The sequence below is a fragment of the Ictalurus furcatus genome, chromosome 21 (assembly GCF_023375685.1).
Source record: "Ictalurus furcatus strain D&B chromosome 21, Billie_1.0, whole genome shotgun sequence".
Lineage (NCBI taxonomy): Eukaryota > Metazoa > Chordata > Actinopteri > Siluriformes > Ictaluridae > Ictalurus > Ictalurus furcatus.
Genome location: NC_071275.1, coordinates 20,810,494 through 20,832,150, shown reverse-complemented (window position 1 = coordinate 20,832,150; position 21,657 = coordinate 20,810,494). Strand labels below are relative to the sequence as shown.

Sequence of the window (21,657 nt, the reverse complement as noted above, 5' to 3'; positions counted from 1 at the left end):
ATCAACTTTTTACTGAAAGAATAGTCATACAAACGTTCACAGGTGTTGATAATGCCCCACCACCAAAACCAACTAGTTATCATACAGTTTGAGTGACTAGCTGTATGTAGACTAACAAAAGTACACTTGTACACACAATTTTGTATGGACACTTTCTTACTCAGTGCGATTTGCCCAAATATACAATGGATATAAAAAGTCTACAAACCCCATTAAAATAGCAGGTTTTCGTAATGTATAAAAATAAACCAAAATAAATCCATGTCAGAATTTTTTCCAAAGTGTAAAAAAAGTGAAAACTATCAGAAACTTTTTTTAGGGAAAAAAGGAAAAATATAAAAACGTACAATAACCTGGTTGCATAAGTGTGCACACCCCTAAACTAATACTTTGTTGAAGCACATTTTGATTTTATTACACCATTCAGTCTTTTGGGGTAACAGTCCATCAGTGTGGCACATCTTGACTTGGCGATATTTTCCAACTCTTTCTTACGAAAACATTCTAGATCCGTCAGATTGTGAGGGAATCTCCTGTGCACCGTCCGCTTCAGGTCACCCCACAGATTTTTGTTGGATTCAGGTCTAGGCTCTAGCTACCCTTAACCCTTTTAGTTAAGCCATTCCTTTGTATATTTGGATGTGTGCTTTGGGTTACTGTCGTACTGAAAGGTGAAATTCCTTTTCATCTTCAGCTTATCAGCAGACACCTGAAGGTTCAGCACTAAAATCGGCTGGTATTTGTAGCCATTCATGATTCCCTCCACCTTGATAAAAGCCCCAGTTCTAGCTGAAGAAAAGCAGTACTGAAGTATAATGCTGCTACCACCATGCTTCATCATGGGGACGGGGTTCTTTTGGTGCTTTTGTACCACCAAATAAACCTTCTAGAATTATGGAAATATTATAACTGATGGAACTGGTCTCATCAGACCACAACACATTTTGCCACATGGTTGTGTGTGACTTAGTTGAGCTTGGATGGTTTTGTGAGAAACAACATGAAGACAGTAAACAGTACTTGTCAAATGTTCCTGCAGCTCCTGTAATGTTGCCATTGTTCCATGGTACACTGAATGTTTTGGAATTTTTTTTATGCCCCTCTCCCGATTCCTTTCGACACATGAGACCCTGTAAAGACTTTGTCAGCTCTATGCAAACCACTCCTTCAGCAATCAGATGAAACCCAGATGTCAAGAAAAAAGACCAGAAACAGCTGATCTTTATTTGGGGTTAATCAGAATAATTTCATTGATGACCGCTGTATGATAATTACTTTTGAACATGAGACTGAATGTGATTGGCTCATTCTGAACACAGCAACAATTACAAAAGGGTGTGCAAACTTATGCAACTGGGTTATTAAACGTTTTTTTATTTTTCCTATTTTTCCCTAAAATGTTTCTGGTTGTTTTTCAGATGGTGTAGTTTCACACTGAGGGTGGGAAAAAGTTCTGACATGATTTATCTTTTTTTACATGATTTTTTTACATCACAAAAACCTGACATTTTAACATGGGTGTATAGACTTTTTATATCCACTCTAAGTCAAAAATAAGAAGCAAGTTCTTTCTTTCAGCTTGGATGGTCCTTTTCCTCTTTGGCCCGAAGAACACGACGGATGTTTTATCCAGAAAATATTTTAAATGTCGACTCGTCGGACCACAAAGTAGTAGGCATAGCAAAGCCTTAACATGCATCTGTGGATGCAGCGAAGAATGGTGTCGACTGACAAAGGTTTACCAAAGTATTCCTGAGCCCATGTCAGGATATCCATTACAGACTCATGACGGTATTTAAGACGGTGACATCTGATGGATCGGAGATCACATGCGTTCAGAAGTGGTTTTCCGCCTTGCCCTGTACGCACCGAGATTTGATCGGATTCCTTGAATCTTTTAATTATATTGTGCACTGTAGAAGGTGAAACGCCCAAAATACTACTGATTTATCTTTGGGGAATGTTCTTCTCAAAGTGTTGGATTATTCACTGACGCATCTGTTGGCAGATCGGCGAGCCTCGACCCAATCTTGATCTTGAAGGACCTTATATACTATGATTAGACGATAGCCTCACCTGTTTCACAGCGCCTGCTTATTTGAACTTGTCACATTGCTATTAGTCGTAAATTGCCATCGTAAATTAGTCCCAAGAGATTTTGAACATGTATCAATTTCAAAATAAACATAAAAAAAAATAAACCTTAAAAAAACTATGCAGGTGACTAGGTCAAACATCAAATACCTTGTCTTTATAAGATTTTTGTTGTTTAAATACAAGTCAAAGTACATTTACAAATCACTCCTCTTTGTTTTTATTAGCATTTTCCCATACTGGCACAACTTCTTCAGAACCGGGGTTGTACCATCTTAACCATTTTAAGTACAAATTAAAAATAGTACTTAAAGTAAATAAGCATTTTTACGTTATTATATGAGTGAAATGAGCAAGGAGACTTACTTCCAAGATGACTGCAACTGGGAACTCGTGTAGCGCAACTAAACGTATTTATACTGCAATCTGAAGTGCATAAATTTGTGAGGCCCACACCAGACCACAAGCTGGTTTCTATATTTGTATTTATTCCTTATAAGAACATTCTGCTTGTAATATTCAGTTTCAGTATTTCATTATATGAATCCAACTAATCACTTTGAAATTTCACTGCCTTGTAAGCAATTGCCAAAGCATATTATCTTTCTTTGGAAAAGAACGTTATGGCCAGCCACTGGTAATTAATCTTAGACTAAAATTTGCCTCATTTTAATTTGATACTCTGCTGGCACTAAAGAGCATTAAATATTAGATCCCTAATTCTTGCCATGTATCCAAGTCATGCCTCGGCATCTAAAGAGGTTTTGTCAAAATAATAATAATAATAATAATAATAATAATAAACACTTCACTTGTTGAAACGGGGGTTAATGCTAAAGGTAACTAGCTTTTTTGCTTTTTAGTTAACAAACATTTATTCACATTTTTGCATTAACGTTTAAATCACAAACCCCAACTAGGAAATCCTGCCACACAATTCCAGGTGATGTGGGTCAGAGCTTTCAAACTCTTCACTGCTAGATGAAATGGGATTATCTGTATTTTTTTTTTTTTTTTTTTTTAAAAAGCTCAAAATATACCAATGTATATTCTCTATGAAATCAGGAGATATTGAGACAATGTGGATTACTGCATAAATATTTTTAACAGAATGTTAAAAAAAAAAAAACCCAGTATATCTTCAACATTTTTTTACTTTCCTTCCTTTTAAATGCTTTTGTTTACACTCACTAAAATTAATACATTTTTCCACACAAAACATATTATTGGCAATAGGTGAAATCTAGGCTGAACACTAATGATTGCTTTTGGAACACTATCCACTTAGAACCATGATTTACATACTTGGAAATGATTGCACTGACCGAGAAATTGAACACCAGTGGCATCAGACTGCTTCTACACGTCCAATTTTAGTGCCTCTTCATTGCCAGAACTTTAAGAGGATTGGGCTCCTTAACCTTAACAAAAACAAACAAACAAAAACCCATAAAACCCACTATTTTAAAATTAATATACATTTATTTTTTACAGGATATTCCATGCAAACAGCAATCCAAAAACGATCAAATCAACAAAAAATAAATAATAACAATCAAAAAAGAGAAATATTTATAAGAAAGGAGACAAGTTTAAGTGTAAATATTTATGCTAATTTTAATATTTAAATTGATAATGCATTGCACTAGAAAATTACTGTTATCTCTACTTTGCATAACAACAAGAAATGACCAGTTATTAATATAATAAAGAAACTGTATATTTTGAAGGAATCCGTCTAAGAAACAACAGCATTTACAATTGTATGACACCAAGGCGTGTCCTAAATACTGTGACATCAAGCAAAAATACACTGCATCATCTAATGCTTCACACCCATATATAGATAGTCAATTCTGCTGAGTGCACGGTAATGCTGCTATAAAACAGGCTCCCCCAAGGACTGAAGGAACCTCAAGCACCCTGCCAAGGTGAGGAAATCTCCACTGCAGTGCTGATGTCTCATGTGCTTGAGAATTATCTTTGTATACTGTTTAATTTGTAAAAATGTTGCATTTCATCAATGTGTTTACACTGTCTAAACTGATATTTACTCCTTTTTTTCCAGTGTTTACAATCTGCCAGCCAATCTACCATCTGCCAATTTCTCCTATTGACCCCAAACAAGGTACAGTTCTAAACATCGAAATGGTAAAACAAATGATTGATGTGTATTTATTTACTGTGTATTTTGTCAGGCCGTGTAAAAAAAAAAAAAGGAAATTTCTTTTAAGAGAATAGAATGTATTGTGGGAGGTGATATGTGCTAAAGTGTTGTGAAGAAATACAGACATTCAAACAGTAAGGTTGATGTCAGTATTAATTCAGTGATTTGAGCTCACTGGAAATTTGTGATGAGGGTGAGATAGATGTACTGTGGAAATGAGTCTACTGAAATAGCAAATGAAAAATTGAAGTTAAGCTCATGATCCCTACATGAACTTGATGAATTTATCCCTTCATGATTTCTAAAACACAGACAACTACATGGCTTCATCCTAAGTAAAAAAGGTATGTTTATATTATTTGACTCCACAGTAACCTGCCACCATGGGAGATGGCGAGATGGAATGCTTCGGCCCGGCGGCCATCTACCTCCGGAAGCCGGACAAGGAGAGGATTGAGGCTCAGAACAGACCTTTTGATGCCAAAACTGCAGTGTATGTGACTGATGCAGCTGAGATGTACCTCAAGGGTACACTGAAGAGTAAAGAGGGTGGCAAAGCCACCGTTGAAACTCTGGACAAAAAAGTAAGTGACAAGATAATTGACACATCTAGAAGTGTCAGGATCCTAGTATATTTCCCTACATAACCAACCATTATAATGTGTTTTATCACTGTTATTTCACAGACTGTCACAGTTAAGGAAGATGAAGTCTTTCCCATGAATCCACCAAAGTATGACAAAATTGAGGACATGGCCATGATGACCCACCTCAGTGAACCTGCTGTGCTGTATAACCTCAAAGAGCGTTACGCAGCATGGATGATCTACGTAAGTTTAACAAAGAATTACTCAATAATGAAAGAGAAATAGAAGAGTGCGCAGTGACACAAACTAATGAAAATTTACTTTGACTCTCCTTCAGACCTACTCAGGGTTGTTCTGCGTCACTGTGAACCCCTACAAGTGGCTCCCAGTGTACGACGCTGTCGTTGTGGCTGGATACAGAGGCAAAAAGAGGATTGAAGCCCCACCTCACATCTTCTCCATCTCTGATAACGCCTATCAGTTCATGCTCACTGGTATGATATTCCTCATATTTCTAACTGTAACTATTTGTCACTGTATAAATAGTTGTATGCATTATACAAAATGTACAATGAATTCTAATTACTCCTTTAGATCGTGAGAACCAGTCAGTCCTGATTACGTAAGTTAAAACTCTTAAATGAAAACTCTGAAAAAAATGACTGAGATACATTCCTAGATGCTCTTGTATTGAAAAGTAATTTACAGTCTGTTCTGCCCCCAGTGGAGAATCTGGTGCAGGAAAGACTGTGAACACAAAACGTGTCATTCAGTACTTCGCAATGGTTGGCATGACTACACAGAAGAAGGCAGAGCCTGTTCCTGGCAAAATGCAGGTAAGCGAACAATTATTACTGATATACAGTACTGTGCAAAAGTCTCAGACGCCCCTTTTTGTTTTTTTAAGTAAAAACGTTGCTATAGATTTTTTACTTTATGACTTCTACATTATAGAGTCAGTACAAAAACATTTTATATTTCCAAACATTAGTTTTCCTGCACAAAATTAAATGTAATATAAAAATGTTTGTATGTCAGTAAAGAAACCAGCGTATTAAGTGGTAAGAGACACTTTTCAGACAAAAACATAATGAAGGCTGCTGGATTTTGCTGCAAAAATAAGAAGGATGTGTGACAGTTAAAGTCACCAGAAGAACCGTGGCTGGCTCTGCAAGATGCTCAGAAAAACTTACCAGTTAATTTCCTTATAAAACTGCACAAATTCTACCTAAGACTACTTTTTTTTTTAAGCAAAGGGTCGTCACACCAAATACTGCCATTGTTTCATTTATTACTGTTATATATACACATATATGTATATATAAATAAAAATCAGGAGTCAGAATCCTCAATTAAATACCTGCCATCATCACTAGGGTTCACTGGAAGACCAAATTGTTGCAGCCAACCCCCTGCTGGAGGCTTATGGTAATGCCAAGACTGTGAGAAATGACAACTCCTCTCGTTTTGTAAGTTCACACATACTGGATGTATAAATCACAGATTGTGTATGCAGCCATGTGACTAAAATATATATCAAATACATACAAAATATATTTTTCATTTACAGGGTAAATTCATCAGAATTCACTTTGGCCAAACTGGCAAGCTGGCCTCAGCTGATATTGAAACCTGTAAGTATTTACAACTATGAAGATCTTGAATATCATGGAATATTCATTTAAAATCTTTTAGATGTACAAAATGAGAATGAACTAAAAAAGAAAAGAAAGAGAAAGTGGTATTTTACTACTATCTGAAAAGTGATTATGGTAATTCATTCTACTAACTAATGGAGAAGCTATAATTACAAGGTGATAAAGGCAAACGGCACCAAAGGCCCACTGGTAACTTACTGGCTTAGAGCTTATATATATTCTAAAACTTCCAGTTGTGAATATAAAAATACGAAGCTACATTAATGCAAATGATGAAAAACTCCAGTCAGTAATGCAGGAAAAAGAAATAACAGTTCAATCACTGACAGTTCATAATTCTGAACACAGAGCATAAAGGTGCAAGCACACCTGGAAAAACTGTTCAAAGACATTTATCTGATTACTGGTCAGATTTAAGAATATTATAAAATAAACATGAGACAGTGCTTAACAAAATCAATTCTTGCCAACAGACCTGCTGGAAAAGTCCAGAGTCACCTTCCAGCTGTCTGCTGAGAGAAGCTACCACATTTTCTACCAGCTCATGACTGGACACAAACCAGAGCTGCTTGGTAGGAATTCTCATGAGCTGTAATGTTGCCAAAATCCTGTTACATTAGTTTAAGGAACAAATTTTTAGGAATTCCAACTATTTTTTATCCTTATACAGAGGCACTGCTCATCACCACCAACCCCTACGACTACCCTATGATCAGCCAGGGTGAAATCACAGTCAAGAGCATCGATGATGTTGAGGAGTTCGTTGCCACAGATGTGCGAAAAATGATTTGCTCTAATTTCACAAAAGAAATGTGTGTGTAAATTATAAAGATACACATGACTAATCTCTCCTTCTCATCACACAGACGGCCATTGACATCCTCGGCTTCAGCGCTGATGAGAAAATTAACATCTACAAGCTGACCGGTGCTGTGATGCATCATGGAAACATGAAGTTCAAGCAGAAGCAGAGGGAGGAGCAGGCTGAGCCTGATGGCACTGAGGGTACAAATAAAATCACAAGACTTACCTAGTCTGACAAAATATAAATTAGTATATATATGAAATTCTTGATTTTTATTACAACTTTTTTTCACTTCAGTTGCTGATAAAATCGCCTACCTTCTGGGCCTGAACTCAGCTGACATGCTGAAAGCTCTGTGCTACCCAAGAGTCAAGGTCGGAAATGAGTTTGTGACCAAAGGCCAGACTGTACCTCAGGTAACGTCTGTGAGAATGAAGCTTTGTTTGTATAGAAATCACAAATTATAGGACAATCCTCAATAAAGCTAACTTTTACATTATTCAGGTGAACAATGCCGTCAGTGCCCTCTGCAAATCCATCTATGAGAAAATGTTCTTGTGGATGGTCGTGCGAATTAATGAGATGCTGGACACAAAGCAACAAAGACAGTTCTTCATTGGTGTGCTGGACATCGCTGGATTTGAGATCTTTGATGTAAATATTTGTTTTTCTCCATGAAGAGTGTTCCACTGGTTTAAACAATAATTTGGAAATGTCTAATATATTGATCTACAGTTCAACAGCTTGGAGCAGCTCTGCATTAACTTCACAAATGAGAAACTGCAACAGTTTTTCAACCACCACATGTTCGTGCTGGAACAAGAGGAGTACAAGAAAGAAGGTATTGTGTGGGAGTTCATTGACTTCGGTATGGACTTGGCTGCCTGCATTGAGCTCATTGAGAAGGTAAGGTGTTTCAATGAAGTACATTTAAAAAAAATTGCTAACTATCCAAGCTGTCTTCCTTGTCATTTGACTAATAAAAATGAATATTACCAACAGCCAATGGGCATCTTCTCCATCCTTGAAGAGGAGTGCATGTTCCCCAAGGCTTCAGACACGACCTTCAAGAACAAGCTTTATGACCAGCACCTTGGAAAATGTGCCTGCTTCCAGAAGCCAAAGCCTGCCAAAGGCAAAGCTGAGGCCCACTTCTCCTTGGTGCACTACGCCGGCACTGTGGACTACAACGTTAACGGCTGGTTGGACAAGAACAAGGATCCACTGAATGACTCTGTTGTGCAGCTGTACCAGAAGGCAGCAAACAAACTGTTGTGCCACCTGTATGCAACCCATGCTGCTGCCGATGGTAAGATTAACACTGATAAGGTTAATAATTTTCACTATACAAGCACAGAATAAGCTGATAATCAGACTTTTCACTTTCAGTAATTAAGATGTTTCTGGACTGAGAAAGTAAGAGTATAATAAAATAAGGAAAACAATAACCGACTAATTTCTATTTGTCAACAGCTGATACTGGTGGAAAGAAAGGCAAGAAGAAGGGTGGTTCCTTCCAGACTGTGTCTGCTCTGTTCAGGGTGAGAACAATTTAACAGAAACTATGTTAACATAAAAGGTTGAGTGAATGGATTCTACTCACAGATTCAGCAACCACTCAGCAACAGGATAAAATACATGACATTTACTGTAAACACTAACATAACAGATGCAAGAGTCCTATCAGAGTGTAACCAACAGTAAACATCAGTTTCATATCATACCAGAGTTTACAATTCCTCTGTTTGTGTTTTTAAGAATCCCTTAAAATATTAAAAATATTATTTAGATTCCCGTCTGAGCTCCACCCATCCTCACAATTCCTTTTGATGTTTGAAAATCTGTAACATTAAACTTGTTTCCCGACCATGTGTTTTGTATCCACATGTAGTTCAGCATTCTTGCTCAGAATTTATGCAAAGATTAAAATTATTGAAAGTATACTAGTTTACCTCAGTTTCCTCTACTCTAGTTTAGCTGTGTACAGGCTATTATTGTTATTATTATTATTATTATTGCTAAACTGCTGAATGTAAAACTCACAGGAGAACTTGGGTAAGCTGATGACCAACTTGAGGAGCACTCACCCTCACTTTGTGCGTTGCTTGATTCCAAATGAGTCCAAGACTCCAGGTGGGTATTCTTATTTTCTTACATTTTTACTAGTAAATACACAACAACATACCTATGAATGTCTTTGACTGTAAGACATGTTATTAATATTGTACCACTACACTGTACACGCTAGGTCTGATGGAGAACTTCCTGGTCATCCACCAGTTGAGGTGTAATGGTGTGCTGGAGGGTATCAGAATCTGCAGAAAGGGATTCCCAAGCAGAATCCTCTATGCTGACTTCAAACAGAGGTAATCTGTATCACAAATATAATTTACAGTAATGGAAGAACACCTGAAAATACCCTTTGCTTTTACACATGGGTTGTGGGCCAAGAAATGAAAATGTGGGTACATTATGTATTCTGAAATACATGTTTCTCTTTCAGATACAAAGTCTTGAATGCCAGTGTCATCCCAGAGGGACAGTTCATTGACAACAAAAAAGCTTCAGAGAAACTCTTAGGCTCTATCGATGTGGATCATACCCAGTACATGTTTGGACACACCAAGGTGTGCAGTTTTTTTAGAACAAAAGTATTAATGTTGGTACTGAAAAGTTTCATTTCCTGTAAAATGCAACTCAAGCGAGCAGCCACCATTTAAATTCTACAATACCCAGTACTAATTATAACACAGGTCATTATGTATTTCTATTGCTGTATTTCTATTGCTGTATTTTCTTAGGTAAAGACTCAGATCATCATTTTTTTCCAATCTTCCCAAACCTGCAGGTGTTCTTCAAAGCCGGTCTGCTGGGTACCCTTGAGGAGATGCGAGATGAGAAATTGGCAACACTAGTGACCATGACTCAGGCTTTGTGCCGTGGCTACCTCATGAGGAGGGAGTTTGTCAAGATGATGGAGAGGAGGTATATTTAGATGAACAAAGCATTAAACCTAAGTACAAAACAAAAATAAACATAGGTAGGTGCATACTGACTGTGTTCATCTTAAATTCCAGAGAATCCATCTATTCCATCCAATACAACATCCGCTCATTCATGAATGTGAAACACTGGCCATGGATGAAGCTTTACTTCAAGATCAAGCCTCTTCTCAAGTCTGCAGAGACTGAGAAGGAAATGGCTGCCATGAAGGAGAACTTTGAGAAAATGAAGGAGGACTTGGCAAAGGCACTGGCCAAGAAGAAAGAGCTTGAGGAGAAGATGGTGTCTCTGGTACAGGAGAAAAATGACCTGCAACTCCAAGTATCAGCTGTGAGTATTTTAAACAGAGTTGGTAAAATTTCACTGGAATTTGGACAACATCAATAATCTTTAACAAAAAAAAAATCATCATAACAGGAAACTGAGAACCTTGCTGATGCTGAGGAAAGGTGTGAGGGGCTCATCAAGAGCAAGATCCAGCTCGAGGCCAAGCTCAAAGACACAAATGAGAGACTGGAGGATGAGGAGGAAATCAATGCTGAGCTGACTGCCAAGAAGAGGAAACTAGAGGACGAGTGCTCTGAGCTGAAGAAGGACATTGATGATCTGGAGCTCACCTTGGCCAAAGTGGAAAAGGAGAAACATGCCACTGAGAACAAGGTTGAAATTAATTAAGTGAAGTGAATATTTTGTACTTTTTTAATATTTAAACAGACAACTTATTATTTAATGCTCTTTCACAGGTCAAGAACCTCACTGAGGAGATGGCCTCTCAGGATGAGAGCATTGCCAAGCTCACTAAGGAGAAGAAAGCCCTCCAAGAGGCACACCAGCAGACTCTGGATGATCTCCAGGCAGAGGAAGACAAAGTCAACACTCTGACCAAATCAAAGACCAAGCTTGAGCAACAAGTGGATGATGTAAGACTTTAGTATTCTATTTTTAATGAAATATTTCATAAATGTGTTATAGATTATCAGGTGAAACTCTAACACTCTCACATACACAGCTTGAGGGATCTCTGGAACAAGAGAAGAAACTCCGTATGGACCTTGAGAGAGCCAAGAGGAAGCTTGAAGGTGACCTGAAACTGGCTCAAGAGTCCATAATGGACCTGGAGAATGACAAGCAGCAGTCTGATGAAAAGATCAAGAAGTGAGTGAGTGTAAAAGAAATTATATATACGAGAAAGAAATATATAACTCTTGATAACATCATGTTTGTTTTTCTTGTTTCAACAAAACAGGAAGGACTTTGAAATAAGTCAACTTCTGAGCAAGATTGAAGATGAACAGTCACTGGGAGCTCAACTTCAGAAGAAGATCAAAGAACTCCAGGTAAAAATGAGTTCTGAAACAGGTTGACAGTAAGCTCTGCAAGCAAGGCCATTCATTCAGACAAATCAAACTTTTTCCACCTTAGGCTCGCATTGAAGAGCTGGAGGAGGAAATTGAGGCTGAGCGCGCAGCTCGTGCTAAAGTTGAGAAGCAGAGAGCGGATCTCTCCAGGGAACTTGAGGAGATCAGTGAGAGGCTTGAGGAAGCTGGAGGTGCCACCGCTGCTCAGATCGAGATGAACAAGAAGCGCGAGGCAGAGTTCCAGAAACTGCGTCGTGATCTGGAAGAGTCCACTCTGCAGCATGAAGCCACAGCTGCTGCACTCCGCAAGAAACAAGCTGACAGCGTTGCTGAGCTTGGAGAGCAGATCGACAACCTTCAGCGTGTCAAACAGAAGCTGGAGAAGGAAAAGAGTGAATACAAAATGGAGATCGATGACCTCTCCAGTAACATGGAGGCTGTGGCAAAATCAAAGGTATCAGAATGAACTTTACTTCTTATAGCTGACTCATTAGCAAAATTAATAATTACTAATTACTATGAAACTTATCCTATTATGCTTTAGGGTAACCTAGAAAAGATGTGCCGCACTCTTGAGGACCAACTGAGTGAACTCAAGACCAAGAACGATGAGAATGTCCGCCAACTGAATGACGTTAACACACAGAAAGCAAGACTTCAGACTGAAAATGGTGAGTATTTCAACTTAATATATAACCAAAATATTGATGTCTAACACAAAGCTAACGTCACTGTTGTTGGTGACAGGTGAACTTGGCCGGCAACTGGAAGAGAAAGATGCACTTGTGTCCCAGCTTACAAGAGGAAAACAAGCTTACACTCAGCAGATTGAAGAACTCAAGAGAGTCACCGAGGAGGAAGTGAAGGTAAATAATGAAACTAATTAAATAAATCTGTCCAGTCCATTAATGTACATGTGGTAGTGTGCTTAAAACAATCCGTATGAATGAGTGAACTGAAAATAAAAACTTATCTTTAGGCCAAGAACGCCCTGGCCCATGCCGTCCAATCGGCCAGACATGACTGCGATCTGCTCAGAGAGCAGTTTGAGGAAGAGCAGGAGGCCAAGGCTGAGCTTCAGCGTGCGATGTCCAAGGCCAACAGTGAGGTGGCTCAGTGGAGAACCAAATATGAGACTGATGCCATTCAGCGTACCGAGGAGCTTGAGGAGGCCAAGTAAATTCATACCACAGTGAAAAACAGTTGTGTCTAAACAAATAATACGCATCATAGCCAAATATACAACATATTGCTGATTCACCCCCCCTATAGGAAAAAGCTTGCTCAGCGTCTACAAGAGGCAGAGGAATCCATTGAAGCTGTGAACTCCAAGTGTGCTTCTCTGGAGAAGACCAAGCAGAGACTGCAAGGTGAAGTGGAGGACCTCATGATTGACGTTGAGAGAGCCAATTCCGTGGCTGCTAATCTTGACAAGAAGCAGAGGAACTTTGACAAGGTGAACATCTGTTACTTGACCAAAAATACACAAGTTATTAAACTGGTACAACCATAAAGTTTACATGATCCTATTTAATGCGACATTTAGGTCTTGGCAGACTGGAAACAGAAGTATGAGGAAGGCCAGTCTGAACTGGAGGGGGCTCTGAAAGAGGCTCGCGCTCTCAGCACTGAGCTCTTTAAGATGAAGAACTCATATGAGGAAGCTCTTGACCACCTGGAGACTCTGAAAAGGGAGAACAAGAATCTCCAGCGTATGTTAAACAGAAATTCACATGTAAAATAGTAGTACCCTTAAAATGAAACCAAACTGACAGAAATTCTCTCGCTTCTGCAGAGGAGATCTCTGACCTGACTGAACAGATTGGTGAGACTGGAAAGACCATCCATGAGCTGGAGAAGGCAAAGAAGACAGTGGAAACTGAGAAATCAGAAATCCAGACTGCTCTTGAAGAAGCTGAGGTAACGATGCATAACTGCAAAAAGCAAAAATGAAATAAAACTTGATATGCATTATGTTGTTCAACATTCAACATATTTCCTAAGGGTACACTTGAACATGAAGAGTCCAAGATCCTTCGTGTCCAGCTTGAGCTCAACCAGGTTAAGAGTGAAATTGACAGGAAACTGGCTGAGAAGGATGAGGAGATGGAGCAGATCAAGAGAAACAGCCAGAGGGTGATTGAGTCCATGCAGACTACTCTGGACTCTGAAGTTAGGAGCAGGAATGATGCTTTGAGGGTCAAGAAGAAGATGGAGGGAGATCTCAATGAGATGGAGATTCAGCTGAGCCATGCCAACCGCCAGGCTGCTGAGGCACAGAAACAGCTCAGGAATGTCCAAGGACAGCTCAAGGTGCACCTCCATTTGTTTTTCAGTGGTTAAAAGTTATCTATCTTCAGGCATCAATTAACTATTCTATTTACATCAGGATGCCCAACTGCACCTTGATGATGCTGTCAGAGGACAGGAAGAAATGAAGGAGCAGGTGGCCATGGTGGAGCGCAGGAATAACCTGATGCTGGCAGAGATTGAGGAACTCAGAACTGCACTGGAGCAGACAGAGAGAGGCCGCAAAGTGGCTGAGCAGGAGCTGGTTGATGCCAGTGAGCGTGTGACACTGCTGCACTCTCAGGTAGGATCTACTAGCTGTTCCGATGTTGCTCTTTGCTGTTTCTTTGATATTTTGTGACAAAAACCACCTAATTTCATCTTGTTACCCTTTTTGACAGAATACCAGCCTGATCAACACCAAGAAGAAGCTTGAGGCTGATCTGGTGCAGGTCCAAGGTGAGGTGGATGACACCATCCAGGAGGCCAGAAATGCTGAAGAGAAGGCGAAGAAGGCTATCACAGATGTGAGTGTTTCACTTAATAGAAACGATACCACTGTGATTTACAGTTAACCTGAAAACTAAATTCATGACATGGTCAAACACTAGGCTGCCATGATGGCAGAGGAGCTGAAGAAAGAGCAGGACACCAGTGCTCACCTTGAGAGGATGAAGAAGAACCTTGAAGTTACAGTCAAAGATCTGCAGCACCGTCTGGATGAGGCTGAGAGTCTTGCCATGAAGGGTGGAAAGAAGCAGCTCCAGAAACTGGAATCTAGGGTATATTGCAATCCTTAAACATGGGGTACAACTAGCAAATCATTTTATTAGAAGGTTTTCTACAAATGAAATGTCTGCTCTAGGTGCGTGAACTGGAGAGTGAGGTCGAAGCTGAGCAGAGACGTGGCGCTGAAGCCGTTAAAGGAGTCCGCAAGTATGAGAGAAGAGTGAAGGAGCTCACCTACCAGGTACAAAATATATTTGGCAATATGAAGCATATATGAAGCACAATTTAAACAAGCAAAACCTTAATAACCACCGATCTTTACAGACTGAGGAGGACAAGAAGAATGTGAGCAGACTGCAGGATCTGGTGGACAAACTGCAGCTGAAAGTGAAGGCCTACAAGAGGCAGGCTGAGGAAGCTGTAAGTAACCTACACTGGTCATTCATGTAATGCATAACAATGACAAACATGCCGGTATTTTACTTAATTTAACAACACTAAATTGGATATTGCTTGCCAATCACAGGAGGAGCAGGCCAACACTCACCTGTCCAGGTACAGGAAAGTGCAGCATGAGATGGAAGAAGCTCAGGAGCGTGCTGACATTGCTGAGTCCCAGGTCAACAAGCTGAGAGCCAAGAGCAGAGATGCTGGAAAGGTATTCAATTTAATTCATTTAAATATAATTTTCAAATACTACCATTCTGCATTCTTAAGAACATAGTTGGAAGCATACAAAATATTTAATAATCATATATTGATTACTGCATTATTTTTAAGGTAAACTGAACACACGTTTACTCATTTTTAGGGGAAGGAGTCAGCTGAATGAGAAGACAAGACAAACAATCATATAATATGCAATTGTTTTTCCTTGCTTAAGTTATAAGTTCAATAAACTTCAGCTTGTCAGCTTCAGAGTGAGCTTGTTTATTCGGTTCCTTCAGTGAAGCAAATTCACTAAAATGTTGAAAATAGAGCACTTTAAAAATCTTGAAACACAAACTTCCACCTACAAAAAGAAACTTTCATATGAATGTACTGTTCCTAATTTGAGTACTGTTCTAGAGGGATCTCAAAAATATATTGAACATAGAGTAGGAGTAGAACATTTATTCCATAATCTCAGGTATAGACCCAGCTGGAGTAAAGTAAAAACCTGTTACTCTGAGCTCAACAACTTAAAAATGTCCAACAAAAACAAAAATAAAGTTTAATAAAGAAGCATTGTAGCGAAACTCACAGCCGTGGCAGGCAGAGCACGGACACAGAGAGGCGAATGGTGGGGAATTAGCGCACGTTTATTTACAAAACAGGAAAAAAAACAGCAGTGTGAAGGGAAGGGGTGAAGGGAGTGAGGGATGTGTCGGTGGCGGTCTGGTGATCCCTCTTCCCAGCTGAGATTGTCGATAGAGGGAGAAACGTGCAGCGTCGCAGCCCACAAGTAGGGGTAAACATCCACAGAGGGGCAGCGATGTTGGGCAGCCGGGGAGCGTTGTCTTCCTTATCGGCAGAGTCTTCTGAAAAAGTTCACAAAAGAACCCACAGAGTAAGCCGTTTTAATATGAGGAGACTGCTCACTTCGCTGCACCCGGCATGCCCTTTCATACTCTGCCGATGTCTCCTAGATGGTTGAGAGCCGCAGCTGCAATTAGCGATCACCAGCCACGTGTGTCTAAAACACTAGAGGTGCTGAAAGGGAACTGTCCTTTCAGCGCCCCAGCGGCAGTCGCGCAAAGAGTGTTATTCCTCTTTTGGGCGTGTACCCTTGGTCTGACGTCACAACACTTAAACATATAAAGTGCGATCTAAAAATATTCCCACATGCACTTTGCATTACCTTTATAGTAAATGTCTTTATTGTTGTGCGCCTAGGCCTCACTAAAAGGCACTTGAGCAGTTGTTTGGAACTGTCAAAAAGCACCATAAGAAATCTCAGATCTCGAGGAACTAAAATCTAACTCTTTGGCCTGAATGCCAAGCCTCATATAAGGAAGAAACCAGCTACTGCTCATCACCTGGCCAATCCCTTCCGTCCAGTGACACATCATGCTGGGAAGGAATTTACAGATCAAAGTACTGATGCATCCTTGTGGAAAACCTGCTCAGGAGTGCCCAGGACCATAGAGTGGGGTGAAGGATCACTTTCCAACACAACAATGATGCAAATCACACAGCCAAGACAACAGAGGAGTGGCTTTCAGACTGCATCCATAGAATAGACATATGTGAACATCCTTCGGTGGCTGAGACAGTGCATGGACTAGAAACCAATTAAACATTCCTGGAGAGACCTAAAACGAGTAAAACAGTGATGCACCTAATCAGAGAGAGCATGTCCCCAAATCTCCAAATCCAGGCTAGGAGCATTATACCCAAGAAGACTTAAGACTGTAATCTGTAAAAAGTACTGAGCAAAGTAACGAAATGAGGAAAAGGGATTGGAAAACTTTTTTTTTTGGATGAATTATACAGAAATAAAACTAAAAAAGCCACTTTGTAGTTGAGGTCTGAAAATGAACAAAGATATGTTTTTTATATCACCGTCAGGAGAGGCCTAAATAACAAAGCTTCCTGAATCTAGGCAGAAATCTCGAGCTATGAGAACTGTATGAGTTTCTATATCTGTATTTTTTCCTACTAAGGGCATAGCATTCTTGATATTGGGTTTCAATTTGATTCCAGTGTAACTCAAATGCATCTGCCAGAAATATATTATTTTTCCATTGTAGAAGCAGATTATAGTTATAGTATGGTATTAAACCTGAGCCAATATTTTGGCACATTAATTTGATCCCCCGCTAATCATCAAGAGTATAGCCATAAGACCAAACATGTCTCGTGACTTTGCTAAAAATAAAATAAAATAAATAAATATAACCAAAATATAATTACAACATAACAATCAAATTGGAAATATTCCATTATGCACAAATATTTCAGACAAGAAATTGTGTGAGCATTACATAAACCTTTTCATAAGGTTTTGTTGTTTACCAGGGTCATTTCCTTGTTGTTATTTTATATATATATATATATATATATATATATATATATATATATATATATTTATTTATTTATTTTAAGTATTCTGAGAATATGTCACTGAAGAATACTCAATTACATCATACATGATCGTACATTATAATCCTGAAAAGAAAAGGTTAGTATAAAATTACAAATATTAATACATCAAATTAATTACATTTTGAAAATACAGCATGAATGAGAATGATTCAAATATCCATCAACAACGGCTGATCTCAAATTATGACCTTCAACAGCTTCTTGAAGACACGAAGGAACGGATTGCCAGGGTGAAGAACAGGAATAACCTGATGCTGACTGAGGAAATGAGGTTAAACAGGAGCTGCTTGATGCCAGACAGCGTGTGGCAATGCTGCAGTTTCAAGGTTAGTTAGATCAGCATGTTATGTAACTGCTTTGTAAATGATCCTAATGACCTTGTTGATTTACTTTTCAACGTTATACAGTGGTGCTTGGAAGTTTGTGAAGCCTTTAGAATTTTCTATAGATATCTGCATATATATGACCTAAAACATCATCAGATTTTCACACAAGACCTAAAAGTAGACAAAGAGAACCCGATAAACAAATGAGACAAAAATATTATACTTGGCCACTTATTTATTGAGGAAAATGAAGCAATATTACATAACCTCCAGGATTAGCAGTTCATTTGAACGTGAAATTAGAGTCAGGTGTTTTCAATCAATGGAATGAACAAAGGAGGAAATATTTCAGACAGCAGAAGTGAGAAAACAGACTATGTATACATTGTGTGAGCATTACATAAACACTATGCATTTTCATAAAGTTCTATGCTTTTCCAGGGTGGGTTCCTTGTTTTTTTTTTGTTTGTTTGTTTGTTTTAAGTATTCTGAGAATATGTCACTGAGGAATACTTAATTACATTATACATGATCGTACATTATAAACCTGAAAAGAAAAGGTTAGTATAAAATTGCAAATATTAAGACTTCAAAATAGTTACGTTTTGAAATTAGAGTGAATGAGAATGATTCAAATATCCATCAACAAGTCAAGTGGGTTTTTATTGTCATTCCTCTATATAACTAGTATACATTGGAATGAAATGATGTTTCTTCAGGACCATGGTGAAACACATTACAATACGCAAGACTACATAAAGTGCAAATAGACAACAGTGTGAGACAAGTACAAAACAATAAATACACAAAACTTAAGAACAAAAACACAGGACAGTACATACACAGAATGGACTGTAAACTGTAAGCTATTATGTAACGTAGCAGCACAAGTATAGCAGCAGTACTGGCAGCAAAAACAAGTTCCGTAGTATAAAATGACTGATGCAGCTATATAAAGTGCAGTGTGCAGTAGTAACTGAGTTTTACTGGGTTTGTAAGTCTACTTTTAGGACTTGTGTGAAAATCTGATGATGTTTTTAGGTCATATTTATGCAGATATATACAAAATTCTAAATTCTATAGGTTCACAAAGTTTCAAGCAACACTGCGTAATGTTGAAAAGGAAATCAACAAGGTCATTAGGATCATTTACAAGGCAGTTATACAACATGCTGATCTAACTAACCTTGAAACTGCAGCATTGCCACATGCTCGTTGGCACCAAGCAGCTCCTGTTTGGCCTCATTTCCTCAGTCAACAACAGCTGCTCTCACATTATGACCTTCAACAGCTTCTTTAAGACACGAAGGAACGGATTGCCAGAGTGAAGCACAGAAATAACCTGATGCTGACTGAGGAAATGAGGTTAAACAGGAGCTGCTCGATGCTAGAGAGCATGTGGCAATGCTGCAGTTTCAAGGTTAGTTAGATCAGCATGTTATGTCACTGCATGGTAAATGATCCTAATGACCTTGTTGAGTTACTTTTCAACATTATACAGTGGTGCTTGGAAATTTGTGAAGCCTTTAGAATTTTCTATATATATGTCTGCATATATATGACCTAAAACATCATCAGATTTTCACACAAGACCTAAAAGTAGATAAAGAGAACCTGATTAAACAAATGAGACAAAAATATTATACTTGGTCACTTATTTATTGAGGAAAATGATCCAGGATTACATATCTGTGAGTGGCAAAAGTATGTGGAAACAGAGTTTGGACTCCACCAATCCACAGTGTACAAATGGAGGAAATTCAAGACCACTGTTACCCTCCCCAAGAGTGGTCTACCAAGTCCACAAGATCACAAAGGAACCCAGAGTAACTTCTAAGCAGCTAAAGGCTTCTCTCACATTGGATAATGTTCATGAGTCCACCATCAGAACACTGAACAACAATGTTGTGCATGGCAGGACTGCAAGGAGAAAGCCACTGCTCTTCAAAAAGAACATCTGCAGTTTGCTAAAGATCACCAAGTATAATAATTTTTCTCATTTGATTAACTGGGTTCTTCTTATCTACTTTTAACGCTTTTAGGACTGATGTTTTAGGTCACATTTATGCAGAAATTTAGAAAATGTACAAACTTTCAGGCACCACTGCAATACCATATAATAATGAAGTCACAGTTTATCTACCAACCAGAGTATAGTATACAGAGTATAGTCCATCCTTTAGTAGTCTGATGTATAATGATCATTATCTCAACTCAAATCCAGTCTACTTTACTCTGTTCAGATGTCATTTTCACCTTCGGATTGTGTACAAAAGGAATTATAGCACATCCAACACTATGACACTGTACGTGATTTTCTTGCCACACAATTAACATTCCTAGACAGAGTTACAGAGCAAGGAATTTCTGGCCTACACGGAAAAAATTCTTACATATTACTATCAAAAATATTTGGAGATAAGAGAAAGGGAACAGCATATCACACATTATCTCAAAACATAATAAAAAACAGAAGTGGTGTACTATTAAAATGATTTTATTAAGTAATCAAGAATCAATCTTTTAAAATCATTATATTAATAATCGATAAAGTTCCATTTTTTACAGTGGTTTTCAAAACAGAATACTTATATTTGGAAAATTAGATAAACAATGCAAACTGCCACGTTGTGTAAAGTATTTAAAATTAGGTGAATTATATAGTTTTTGGGAACTAACAGGTTATGAATTTTATCAATTTTATGTGAGAAAAAATGTCAGCACTTACCTGTTGAAGTGCAGAAAAGGTTTTCTTGGGTACCAGTTCAACAGACACCGCAGAGTAACGCATCACTGTTCAGAATCAAGAGCTAGAAAGATGAAAAGATGAAGCAAAATATAAATGCAATATGAATTACAGTAGCTTCCTGCTGATGATACCAGTCTCCACTAAAGCATGCAATTTCAACTACATCTGTTAAACTGAGGTAATGATGCACTACAAGAACAGATGTCGTCTTTCAGATAGGACTTGCATTCACAGTGCTATAGCCCACCTTCATCCAAAAAAAAAAAAAAAAAGCTGCATGGCTCTAAAAATAAACAAGGCGAATGCTGTGTGATGCCACAGCTGCAGTGTGTAACAGAGGACTTTCATCCAAGTGAATATTAAGACAGGCATTTAGGATGGTCAACAATAAATAAGTAAATCATTTTGGAGACATTTTCAGTTCTAAAACTACTGCTCAATGATCTCTACACTAATATTAAAATACTAATTATCAAGATCTTGTAAACTAGCTGCTCCATTTTCAGAACATTCTGAAATAAAAAGGGTTTTGTATTTTATACATAAATGTATTTAGTTGTATGTTTTTAAATATTTACATATGTTTACAATGTTTAAAATATGATTTTACATAAATAAATATTGTGTCAATCAGATTAAACATACAAAGGCAACAGTAACAAATCCAACAGCAAGATTAGCTAATGTGCTATAAACAAGGTATAAACCATGCACAACAATTTATAGAGAAATAATATAACTGACCATACTGGTATAACCATAAGCCTTTACTCTGAACCTAAAATACTCATAGTAGGTACTAGGT

At 38.3% G+C, this 21,657-nt stretch overlaps 1 protein-coding gene across 1 annotated transcript; it reads left to right on the top strand.

Annotated features, from left to right (window-relative positions):
* The first annotated feature begins 4,138 nt into the window (after positions 1–4,138).
* LOC128625255 (myosin heavy chain, fast skeletal muscle) lies at positions 4,139–15,608 on the top strand. The gene is made up of 40 exons (XM_053653450.1): positions 4,139–4,222; positions 4,633–4,845; positions 4,948–5,091; positions 5,186–5,342; positions 5,443–5,470; positions 5,573–5,684; positions 6,225–6,317; positions 6,419–6,482; positions 6,980–7,078; positions 7,177–7,280; positions 7,373–7,511; positions 7,609–7,727; positions 7,816–7,965; positions 8,047–8,217; positions 8,314–8,620; positions 8,785–8,852; positions 9,357–9,444; positions 9,560–9,677; positions 9,815–9,938; positions 10,160–10,296; positions 10,389–10,644; positions 10,732–10,974; positions 11,058–11,234; positions 11,324–11,469; positions 11,561–11,651; positions 11,737–12,126; positions 12,217–12,343; positions 12,420–12,538; positions 12,652–12,848; positions 12,945–13,128; positions 13,219–13,384; positions 13,468–13,592; positions 13,677–13,985; positions 14,062–14,265; positions 14,363–14,488; positions 14,573–14,743; positions 14,827–14,931; positions 15,015–15,110; positions 15,217–15,348; positions 15,502–15,608. The coding sequence occupies exons 2-40, from the start codon at positions 4,645–4,647 to the stop codon at positions 15,520–15,522; spliced, it is 5,808 nt and encodes a 1,935-aa protein (XP_053509425.1). The 5' UTR covers positions 4,139–4,222; positions 4,633–4,644; the 3' UTR covers positions 15,523–15,608.
* The last annotated feature ends 6,049 nt before the right edge of the window (positions 15,609–21,657 follow it).